Source organism: Myotis myotis, unplaced genomic scaffold, assembly GCF_014108235.1.
Source record: "Myotis myotis isolate mMyoMyo1 unplaced genomic scaffold, mMyoMyo1.p scaffold_m19_p_6, whole genome shotgun sequence".
Lineage (NCBI taxonomy): Eukaryota > Metazoa > Chordata > Mammalia > Chiroptera > Vespertilionidae > Myotis > Myotis myotis.
Window position 1 is genome coordinate 16,017,620 of NW_023416368.1, and position 12,376 is coordinate 16,029,995.

Sequence of the window (12,376 nt, forward strand, 5' to 3'; positions counted from 1 at the left end):
CAAACAGTGGAAATATAGTCTAAAGTTCACCAGGTCAGGGTAGAAGTTGTGAATCTGTTTGGATTTCTTTGAGAACCTGAGGCTATCTATGAGCCACTTTCTCTAAAGAAGAAAAAAAATGCACATCTATATGCACACCTACTATTTCAGAGAGACCGCAGGCCCGGGAGCTTGTCCCTGGACCTTGTGAGGTCTTGAGCCTTTTAAGACTTCAGTTTCCCTTCTCTTCCCAGGTGCCCCGAGGCTGGCCAAGATTCACAGTTGTGGTCTCAGTGTGAAAATCTCAGACTGTCGGGGCGGGAAGTGTCCTTGGAGGTCATCTGGGTACCACACTCACTAGGTAGGCTTGCTCTTTGTCTGTAGGCTCTCTGTCTGTCCGCAGGGAGGAGGAGGGCTGGGGAAGCATTCCTGGGCCTGGCCAGTTTTCTTAACCAACCATTGGCCTTCCCCAGGCCCTGCCCTCTCTTCTCTGACCTCCTGGCTGCCTGGGTTCTTGACAGTCCCTTCCACTGGTTCCTTCTTCAGGCTTTTTCGGTTCTTGAATCTGTTGGAAAATAGCTGTGGACTGAATGGGGAGTGGGGGTGAGTGAGATCTCCATGGGGAGCCCTGAGTGGGACCCCAGGTTGGAGAGAAGGAGGGGCATGTGACTGCAGAGGAAAACCTGGTGGCTGTGGCTGGCAGAGCCCTCTTTCCTGACCCAGTCCTAGCTGTTGAGCGCCAACAATGTGCCAGGTGCCGTGCTAAGGTGGTCCGTGCATGCTATCCTTAGATCCTTGCAGAAACCCGAGAAATAGGTGAAACCACTGTTAGCTCTTCTTATCAATACGGATCCCGATGTTCAGAGAGATTGAGAACTTGCTAGTTCCTGGCAGAGCTGGGTTTTCAACAACCAGCTTTTACCCAGTTACTAGCATTTGCCCCCATTCTTGGCCGAGGAAGGTCCCAAGAGAGAGAAAATGACCAACACCAGGTGGTCCCAGCAGGCTCTGCCTCCACGCTGTTCCCCAAACCTCATGCCCATCCCTTCCTCTTTCTTTCTTGTCTTTGTCCCTTCTGCACAATCCCACCTTCAGTCCTCCCTACCACCCAGTACAGTACAACCATCGCGCTTATAGTCGACACCACACAGCTAGGCCTTTGTTCTCCTCTCTCTTATGATGGCTGCTGATTTAAGGCACGCTAACCTGTTAACACCATTACAAGCTTTTTGGAGGGGGCAGGGGGATGGGTTCATTCAGCAGACATAGTTGGAGCACTTCTGACATGTCATACCCTGTGACAGTCACAGGCGCTATGATGGCGAGCAAGACGGATGCAATCCCTATATCCACGGCCTGTGTCCAGTAACTGGCCACAGAACCTTGAATTATAATTTTGATAAACAGCAGCAAGAAGGTCAAGTACAGAATGAGTGGAGAGTATTTAATGGAGCAACTGCGACCTCGGCTTCAGGAGGAGGGGTGTTTTAGTGAGACCTGAAGGGCGATGGAAGGCTCAGTCTGTGAAGATGGGGAGGGGATGTGAGATGGGGGAGCATTCCCTGAAGGCAGGGGTAGGGGTGAGTGTCTGTGTGAGCAACGGGGACCCTGGGACCTCAGGATGAGCTGAAAAAGGCAAGTGGTGTGGTTGTTCAATCTGTATTGTTTTCTTTTTTTTTTAAATTAAATTTATTGTGGTGGCATTGGTTAATAGGATCAGAAAGGTTTCAGGTATAGATTTCTATGATACAAGATCTGTATATTGCACTGTATGCTTGGGTCCTCAAGTGTAAAATGGGTATACTGACGATGGGAGAAGTGGATTAGATGAGAATATGTTGTAGCCGTGGATGGGCTGACCCCAGACTGTCCCCAGGCTGTCCGGCAAGAGTCAGCCCCTTGCCCACTGTAACCACCAGAGTCCAGGGAGCTTTCTCCAGCTCAAGGCTGGGCTCCTTGCCAGAAAGTGTTTAGCCCCAACCAGGGGTTCGCTGATTTCTCCTTTTCCTGTTGGTCTGAAACTCCAGAAGGCAGAAATCCCTGGGTTTTATTCTGACTAATGAGGGTGGAGCTTAGGGGCCACATATTTTTAGCTCCGATAGCATCTCACGGCATATTTTCCCAGGGAAACCCTGCGCCTTCCCCATTCTGCCGGAAGCTCTGGGCCAGCCAGACGGTGCAGCATCTGGGGATGGCTGGGAACAGGCTGAGAAGGGGGCGCCAACGGAGGAAATCAGAGTAAATCAAACCAGATGGGGAAGGGGAGACTGGCTTTGGGGGCGGGTTAATCTCCTCCTCACCCAAATGCGTCTTTGTTTCTTTCCCACCTCCGGCTTTACTCTCTTTAGGGGAACTGACACAGGACCACAGCCAGCCCCCTCCCACCGTCTGCAGGGTCTGGGGCAAAAGTACCACATACCACATGTCTCTAAATAATCAAAAGTTCTAAATCAAGCTGTTACACTGTTGTAAAATACGCTCTGTCTTCCTGATGACAAAATATACATTTATAACACAAAATAAAGTCTATGTGATGTCAAGGGTTTTGTATGACTGCAAGTTGGCCAAAATACCAAAGATGACTGCATTTAATTATCACTGCATATTTCTGGGTGTTCTGTTGTTGAGCCAGCCACGTTTGAATGGATAAAATAAAGACATCTGTAATTCATAAATTAGTATGTATTTATTCTATAAATTTAATTTTTCTTGCTTTTGGTTTAGCAACATTATTCTGTTCTTATAGTCAAGATTCCCTTTACCCCAGTTTTATTCAGATATAATTGAAAAATAAAAATTGTATGTATTTAAGGTGTTCTATGTAATGTTTCGATATACTAGTACATTTTGAGATGATCACTACCACCAAGTTAATTAACTCATCCATCACCCCACATTTACCTTTTTTCTTTTTTTGGTGTAGGAGAACACTTACGATCTCCTTGGTGGAGGCGGGGGGGGGAGGTTGGGTAAGAGAGCAACCAAAGGACTTGTATGCATGCATATAAGCATAACCAATGGACACAGTAGGGGGGTGAGGGCAGGTGCTGGGGGGTGGGAGCAGCAGGGGAGAGGTTAATGGGGGGGAAAATGAGACATATGAAATACTTCAACAATGAAGAATTTTTAAAAAATCTCCTTGGCTTACAGGTGTCCGTCTTCTCCCTCTGTCTTCACCTAGTAACTGTGTGGAAATGAACACAGTGCAGCCTGTCAAAGTGGGCTATGACACAAAGTGACTGTGCTGGGGTCACAGGAATGATGAATGGGACTTAGCACAGTGCCCACACTTATCAGGCCTCATTCATATTAATTCCCATTCTTCCTCTTACAACTAGGGGTCTAGGGTGCCAGCTACACTCAGTGAGACTATGCGTTCCCTAAGGGCAGGACATATCTCCTATATCTCGTCCTGTACAAGTCAACTTGTAAAGAGGTAATTTCCTCAGTGAAAAAGCAAAGTGGAAACTAACATGAGGCTTGCTTGCCTCAGTGATGGAGGATTGTTGGAGGAAACCAACGTTCCACGCCTGCGGCTGCAGGCCTCTGAGCGGGCAGTTTAAGAAACATTGTAGAAAACTAACATGAGGCTTGCTTGCTTCAGTGACGGAGGAAACCAATGTTCCCCGCCGGCCTTGCAGGCCTCTGAGCCTGCAATTTGAAACATTTTAACAAATATAGAAGCTAAAAAAAAAAACACCCAGAGAACCAAGATGGCAGCATAGGTTAACGCCGGAGATTGCTGCCTTGAACAACCAAATCAAAACACACCTAAAAGACGGAACGGACATCATCCAGAACCACAGAAAGGCTGGCTGAGTGGAAATTCTACAACTAGGAGGAAAGAGAATATCATACCCAGGCTCAGAGGAGGCGCAGTGCTGAAGTGAAATACTCAGGTGCGGAGTGCGCGCAGAGCGGGCTGGTGGCGGAGGGCGCGGTTGGTGCTTTCAATCGGGAGGGAGTCTCAGATTTTGAGCTCCAGATCCGGGCGAGTCTCTAGGGACCCAGACTCAAACGGGAGAAGCGGGACTATCTGGCTTCAGTCGGAACTCGAAGGCAGCTTTCTCTCCGAGGTTTGCAGAGGTTGCTGGGACTCTGTGAGGCAGAGCCTCTAGGGACGGAACGGAGAGCCACCAGAACTGCTCTCTCCGGCCCACCCTGCTGATCCTGAGCCCGAGCGACCCACCCGCCCCGCCAAAGCCCTGCACAGAGCCATTTGCCAGATAGCCTCAGGCAAAGGCTAGATTAGCACCTCCCTAGAGGACAGAAGTTTTCCCACTTGCAGACACAGCTGATTCTCACAGCCAGCTGGCCTGGAGGTCAAATCCCCCTAGTATTAACTACAACAATCAAGTCTTAACTACAGGAGGACTGCACACAAAGACCACTAGGGGGTGCACCAAGAAAGCATAAAAAATGCGGAGACAAAGAAACAGGACAAAACTGTCAATGGAGGATATTCAGTTCAGAACCACACTTTTAAGGTTTCTCAAGAACTGTCTAGAAGCCGCTGGTAAACTTAATGAGATCCTCAACAAATCTAATGAGACCCTCGATGTTATGATAAAGAACCAACTAGAAATTAAACATACACGGACTGAAATAACGAATATTATACAGACTCCCAACAGCAGACCAGAGGACCGCAAGAATCAAGGCAAAGATTTGAAATGCGAAGAAGCTAAAAACACCCAACCGGAAAAGCAAAATGAAAAAAGAATCCGAAAATACGAAGATAGTGTAAGGAGCCTCTGGGACAGCTTCAAGCGTACCAACATCAGAATTATAGGGGTGCCAGAAGATGAGAGAGACCAAGATATTGAAAACCTATTTGAAGAAATAATGACAGAAAACTTCCCCTACCTGGTGAAAGAAATAGACTTACAAGTCCAGGAAGCACGGAGAACCCCAAACAAAAGGAATCCAAAGAGGACCACACCAAGACACATCATAATTAAAATGCCAAGAGCAAAAGAAAAAGAGAGAATCTTAAAAGCAGCGAGAGAAAAAGACAGTCAGTTACCTACAAGGGAGTACCCATACGACTGTCAGCTGATTTCTCAACAGAAACTATGCAGGCCAGAAGGGAATGGCAAGACATATTCAAAGTGATGAATACCAAGAACCTACAACCAAGATTACTTTATCCAGCAAAGCTATCATTCAGAATTGAAGGTCAGATAAAGAGCTTCACAGATAAGAAAAAGCTAAAGGAGTTCATCACCACCAAACCAGTATTATATGAAATGCTGAACGGTATCCTTTAAGAAGAGGAAGAAGAAAAAGGTAAAGATACAAATTATGAACAACAAATATGCATCTATCAACAAGTGAGTCTAAGAATCAAGTGAATAAATAATCTGGTGATCATAATAGAATCAGGGACATAGAAAGGGAATGGACTATTTTTTGGGGGGAAAGGGGTGTGGGAGATGCGGGAAGAGACTGGACAAAAATCGTGCACCTATGGATGAGGACAGTGGGTGGGGAGTGAGGGCGGATAGTGGGGCGGGAACTGGGAGGAGGGGAGTTATGGGGGGAAAAAAGAGGAACAAATGTAATAATCTGAACAATAAAGATTTAATTAAGAAAAAAAAATAAAAGCAAAGCAAGCCATTAGTTTAGGGCACGCTGACCTGCTGGCTCTATCTTCTCCCACTCCATTCAGGTTTTGTTTTTTTTAAAATATATTTGTATTGATTTCAGAGAGGAAGGGAGAGGGAGAGATAAGAAACATCAATGAGAAGAGAGAATCATCAGTTGGATGCCTCCTGCATGCCCCCTACCGGGGATCCAGGCTGTAACCCAGGCATGTGCCCTGACTGGGAATCGAACCGTGACTTCCTGGTTTATAGGTCGATGCTCAACCACTGAGCTACACCGGCCGGGCTGGGTTATTTTCTTAGTCATCAGTTTTAATGTGGCCTTCCAAAGGCGACGAGGACTGGAAAATGACCCGGAATCATGACCAAGATGCTGGTTTCACCAGTTTTGAAGCAATTTTAATGAAGATGGAAATGTTTATCAACTCAACACAGGTACTCCAAGATACAAAGCAAAATATCATCTTCAGCTGCATAGCAAATATGATTTAAGAATTTAACATTATTATTTGATCACAAGGGTAGATAGAAGTCACCATAAATAAATGTAAATTCATTGTACAAAAATCCCCAACATCTCTTAATACAAATATGGTACATTTGACAGTTTCTGAAACAGATGTGTGTTTTTAATTTTTTAAAACCTATCTTTTGTTTTTTATTACTTGATTCTTAAGACACACACACACACACACACACACACACACACACACACCACAGAAGGGGGGTGGGTATAACATCAAGGCGTAAAGAATTTTAAACCTCTTCAATGCTCATAAATGCTGCCGGCAAGCTGGGGAAATGAGAGGTCTCTCCCGAAGGTGAAGACCTCATTTTACTGGGATAGAATCTCCTGAGGATAATGGGTCAAATTCAGATTTATGAATGCAGGGCCAGGAGGGTGGGTGGTTGAAATTGCAATCTCATCAAATGGATGATCCAAATCTCCACAAAAGCAACAGTCAAGGATCTGGAAAGACCTTTAGGACTTAAGAACTGGTCATCTGACTGCAACAGTGACTGTTCCCAGACAGGACTGAAGTTTCAGAAGGCTCTGAAACTTAAGAGATTTGATGCGGGTTTTGAAGGCATGTTCTGTGTCTTTCAACCATGGGGTATAGTCTTTCCCTCTTGCATTTGGGACACATCTCTGGTCCTCAAGAGGAAGAATTGAAATATCGGAATAGGAAGTTGCACCTCCAGACAAGATCTGCCAGCTTCCACTTTGAACCACTCTCCTTCCCTACAAATATTTACTTTCATGGCTCAGAGGAAGCTCCATGGAAAGGCTAGCAGGGGAGAGCACTTCTACAGCAGTGGTCCTCGGACTTCCCTGTGCAACAGAACTCAGATCTCTCCATCTTACTCCCAGGGATGCAAAATTAGTGGGTTTGAGGTGGAGCCCAGGAATCATCATTAAATGTGGTAACCTCAGGAGGCCGTGGTAGGAGGCCTTTGGACCACACTTGGTGAGCCCCAGCTCCCTCCTCCCTGGTGAGTATCGGTGTATCACACAAGCCTCTTGCTCTGGACTCGTGCTTGCTCTTCCCATGGGGGTAAAATGGGCCACCTGATTAATGTTAACCATTTCCATCCATCCACCCTGAGGGAGGGGATCATTATTGTTCTATTTTTTTCTCTTTTCTTTTCCTCCTGGGTCGGGGTGGAGGTGGGAGATATCAAATACTTCACTTTATATTTTCTTACAAGCCCAGGAGCACAGGCCCCCTTTGGAGATGGTGCGCTCTGTAATGAGACATTCACTTCCAAAGGCTTCCATCTTCCCACTCCCCCCATGCCTGGAGGGAGATCTGCTAGGGATTTTGGATCAGTTTGGGAAATCTGAAGTAGTTATGCCCCTGTGGGATACCCCCATCCCTCAAAACCTAAGTTAAAGAACATTAAGGAAGGTGAGAGCAAAAGATAAAATGTCTCAAGAATCCATTTCTAGGACAATGAAGTCCTGATTCACTAAAACAACTCCTTTTTGTGGGTGGATCTTGGTAGTAAAAGCTCATTGACAAATTTTATTTGAATTCCTCACCTCCTTGACCCCCAATATGTTTCTGGCTCCTATTAAAATAACCCCTTAATATTTTCTTGATGACAATCTGTGCAAAGAAGTGGCCCCTAATTTGCTCGCTGACTTGTTCCACGCTGCAGTCCCAGTGTCCATCGCCCTGTGCGGCTTAGGGATCATTAAGCATTTCCTTAATGAAGAAAGGAACCATCTCACCGTCAAGCTGATGAAATGTTCCAATAGCTTTCTGTCTCGGGCTATGGAATCATAAATGCCTCTTCCACACACTGGGCCGGACCACCTTCCTACCTACTTCCGCTCAGTGGGATACAGCTGAGAACGCATGTCTGGGTTCTAGGAGAGCCTCGAGAGGAGAGTTAGGATGTGGCTTGGAGTCCACGGAAGGTCAGAGCCAACACCACCTACCATGGTGCTGACACCTTGTCCTCTTTCTCCAGGGCTCTCAGCGCCTGGCCCAGAGTACTCTGGCGGTAGAATCCCTGGTGTCCAGAGCAGGAGGAGGTGCCACCTGGAAAAACTGGGGGAGGGAGCCAGAGGACGTGAAGAAGCCAGTAGAGGAGGCATGACCATCCGGTTAGGCTGATTTCTAGGGCCATGGCCACACTCTTTTCTCCATTTCAGAGACTTCAGCTTTGAGGCCACATGTGGGCACTGGGTAGGAGGTCACCATCTGGGAGGAAGTCTTGGGAAGCAACCACAGATGTGGGGTGGGGCTGTGAGATGGAGGAAGGGTGAAACTAGGGCTCTTAACACAGCTGAGGAAAGAAAGGAGAAAACAAAAGCACATATGCCCTGGTTTTTTGTTTTGTGTTGTTTTCATTTATGCTAGGGCAAAACCACCATGGAGATGTCAGGGGAGAGCATGCACAGGCCGCTTGGGAGTGTAGATGTGTTTGGGGACGTTCCTATTGGCTTCCGGGTCCATCCCACACGCTGTCCAGTCAGACCCCATTGCAGGGCTGGCCATGGCTTTCTCTCTCCTGCTGCGTGGTCTCCTCCAGGTTGAGGGTTTGCAGGACTTTCCGCCTAGCAGGTGGTGGCCAGGGACTGGTGGATGGGCGGCTGGAAGCAGCGCACGTGCTCCACGGTGGAACTGTCTGTCTCCACGGACTTCATGTACTTGTTCAGGATGGCGAAAACCTCATTGTTCAAGATCTGGTACTTCCTGATCCTGTCTGCCATTTTTTTCAGCGGCTGCAAAGACACGGCCATTCAGGTTAGGGGTGGGAGGAGGAGACAGAGAAATAAAGGGTGAGCAAGAGAAAAATTCAGCGAGGTTGGGGTCTAGGGTCCAGATGCCTCAATGATCCCATCACTCTCTTGCTTAAAGGTTTCTATGGGTTCCCAGAGCTTGGTAATCAAATGTTAACTTGGCCATAAAACACCTTGTGAGTTTCAAAGCTTACTACAAAGCAGAGTGGCACTGGCATGAAGGTAGACATAGAGATCAATGGAATGGGTAGCCCAGAAATAAATTCTTCCATATATGGTCAAATGATTTCTGACAAGGGTGTTAAGATCATTCAATGGAGAATGGGTAGTCTTTTCAACAAATGGTGCTGGGAAAACTGGATATCCACATGCAAAAGAATGAAATTAGATCCTTGCCTTATACCATATACAAATAATTAGCTCAAAATGGGTCGAAGGCCTACATAAGAGCTAAAACTCAAAAACTCTTAGAAGATAAGGTAGAGAAAAAAATTCGTGACATTGAATTTGGCAATGATTTCTTAGATGTGACACCAAAAGCACAGGTAATAAAAGAAAAAAATAAATTGGACTACATTAAAAAGCTTGTCTGAATCAAAGGACATTACCAGCTGTGTGAGAAGGCAATCCATGGAATGGGAGAAAATACTTGCAAATCACATACCTGATAAAGGATTACTATCCAGAATGTATAAAGAACTCTTACAACTCAATAACAACAACAACAACAAAACGAGTAAAAACAAAGGACTAGAATGGACTCTCGGAAGAAGATAAACAAATAGCCAATATGCTCACATCACTAATCTTTAAGAAAATGAGAGTCAAATCACAATGGGATGCCTCTTCACACTCATTAGGATGGCTATTACCAAAAAGTCCAGAAAATAACAAATGCTGGGGAGGATGTGAAGAAATTGGAACCCTTGTGCCTTACTGGGAATGTAAAAGGGTGCAGATCTATGGAGAACAGCATGGTGGTTCTTTAAAAATTCAAAATAGAAGTCCCATATGACCCAGCAATTCCACCTTTGGTATATACCCCAAATAAATGAGAGCAGGAACCTGAACAGTTATTTGTACACTCGTGATCACAATAGCATTTTCTACAACAGCCAAAAGGTGGAAGCAATTCAAATGTTTACCAACAGATGAACTGATAAACAAAATGTGGTGAATTCAGCCTTAAAAAGGAAGGAAATTCTGAAACGTGCTACAACCTGCTGAACCTTAAATACATAACGCTAGGTGAGGATCCCACCATATGAATTCCCTGCAGTAGTTACATTCACAGAAGCAGAAAGTGGAAGGGTGGTTGCCAGTGGCTGGGCGTGGGGGTGGGAGGGGAGGAGCGGGGGCAGCAGGAGATGAAGAGTTAGTGTTTCGTGGGCAGAGTTTCAGGGAGATGAATACGTTCTGGGGATAGTGGTGATGGCTGCACAACAATGTGAGCGTACTGAGTGTACTTAATACACGAAACGTAAAAATAGTGAAACTCTCCACTTAACATGGTTAAAATGGTAAATTTTATGTTCTATATATTCTCCCATAATGAAAAACCAAAACAAAAACCAACCCTTTGAGGTGGCCCCTGCCTCTCTCCCTTTAGCTGGTCCTGAATACCCACCCTTGCCAGCCACACATCCTCATGTCTGTGTCTTTGCTGTAGCTATCCCTCTGTTTGGAACATTCTGGACCCCATTTTCTGCCTGGCTATTTGCTGCTGATCATCCTGAACTTGGTCTGAGCATCACCTCCCTGGCAAGTCTCCTCTGCCTGCCCCCTCCCTCCTCAGCCTGGTTTAGACAGCCCTCCTGGAGGCTCCCCCAACAGCACTGCATACCCGAAGCCTGCACAACTCACATGTTCAGTGAAAGTTCGTGCAGACGAGGAACTGGCATCGGCCGAGCCTGGCTGGCACAGGGAAGGTGTATTTCAGGTCTGGAGCCCAGCCCGGCCCTGCCCTGCAGGGTGACCTGATTCATCCCAGCGGGTTATGAGCAAATGATTCATGGCTTCCTATGAGGAGATCCCCTCCACTGAGTGTCTCTGTACTCCCTGCCGTGTGAGGAGTTGGCTCCATAATCAGCTCACCCTCCTTTTTAGAGAAAAGCCTGCTTGTCAGGCCTGGCCCCATCCCCCGGGCCCCAGCTGCTTACCACATTCTTAATGATTTCATCCTTCCCGTCCTGCCTCTGCACTTTCAGCAGGTGGTAGCAGAAGTCGAACAGGTCGAAGCGACGCTGCTGGCCCAGCAGGACGATGATGGAGCAGCCGGCCCAGTTCAAGCCATCACCAAAACATTGCCTGGAAGCAGGAGAGGAAGCAGCTGGAGTGAGAGGCAGGGAGGGGTGGGAAGGGGCCTCGTCTTAGACCAGGAGCACTGCTAGTGAGCAGCTGGTCTCTGGGACAATACCTTAATCTGTGAAATGGGTACAAGAGAAGCTATAGATTTGCTTGTTCCAGGGACTGTGGTTATATTATAAGCCCTTCTAACCACAAAGAGGTGTCCCACTAATAGAAGAAAAATCGCCTTTGAAGAAGACAAATTTGCAAGGAAAAAACCACCCAGCCCATGAGATTTATATGGCTGCTATTTCCAACAAGTCAAAGAAGAGTCTGTTTGGGCCCCATAAAGGAGCCCGGGAGCACCTGTGAGGGGAAGAGCCCTTTCAGAGAGAGACCAACTGGCCAGTGCAGGACAGGAGGGCAGGGACGGGGCGCGGGGGCCCATGAGCAGATGCTCCCGGTGTGTGGGGTGGGGGCTGCAAGTCCCCTTGAGTCTGATACAGCTCCGCCTGCGCGCTCCAAGTCTCAGCGGCAACTCGGGCAACCTGGGAGGCCGAGGGGCCATCTCTCTGCTCCTTCTTGTCCTCAGCCGCAACCCAACCTGGGCAGGTTCCCTCTCCCGCCCATTCAATCAGCCCAGCTTCCAGTCTCAGAAAGACACGGCGCTCCTACAAGGTCCGCAGTCCCTAATGTCACGCTCACATGCACACGCTCATCTCTGCCTCCGGCCACATGTTGCCTTTCCTGGAATGTGCCCTTCTCCCCCCTAAGATGTAAATCCCAGTGATGTCCAAGGCTCAGTTCTAGTCCATCAGTTAAATTTTATTTTATTATTTTTTTAAAAATATGTTTTATTGATTTTTTTACAGAGAGGAAGGCACAGGGGTAGAGAGTTAGAAACATCGATGAGAGAGAAACATCGATCAGCTGCCTCCTGCACACTCCCCACTGGGTACGTGCCCGCAACCAAGGTACATGCCCTTGACAGGAATCGAACCTGGGACCCTTGAGTCCACAGGCCGATGATCTATCCACTGAGCCAAACTGGTCAGGGCCATCAGGTAATTTTAATAACCTACTTCTCTCCCTTTTCACATCTGTCATCCTTCCTGCCCTTGCTGTCTCATTCAATGTGCCTTATGTCTCTCCATAGACCCCCTAACCCCCACAAGGGTGGGAACTAATTTTGCTCAGCACTGGTGTAGGTCCAGCACCTCACACAGCGACCGGCACATAGTATGTGCTCAAT

General features: G+C 47.1%; 1 protein-coding gene across 3 annotated transcripts in view; it reads right to left on the bottom strand.

Moving 5' to 3' along the window:
- Positions 1-5,962: 5,962 nt before the first annotated feature.
- CYFIP2 (cytoplasmic FMR1 interacting protein 2) overlaps positions 5,963-12,376 on the bottom strand; it is a 105,309-nt gene continuing 98,895 nt past the window's right edge. For 2 of the 3 annotated variants that reach the window (XM_036312051.1, XM_036312050.1), the window contains exons 30-31: positions 10,998-11,145; positions 8,653-8,820 (exon numbers count right to left, since the gene is read on the bottom strand). In XM_036312051.1, coding sequence (XP_036167944.1) covers positions 8,653-8,820; positions 10,998-11,145 — 316 coding nt within the window. Of the gene's footprint in view, positions 8,821-10,997; positions 11,146-12,376 lie in introns of all 3 variants that reach the window. The other variant, XM_036312052.1, reaches the window with a different exon arrangement.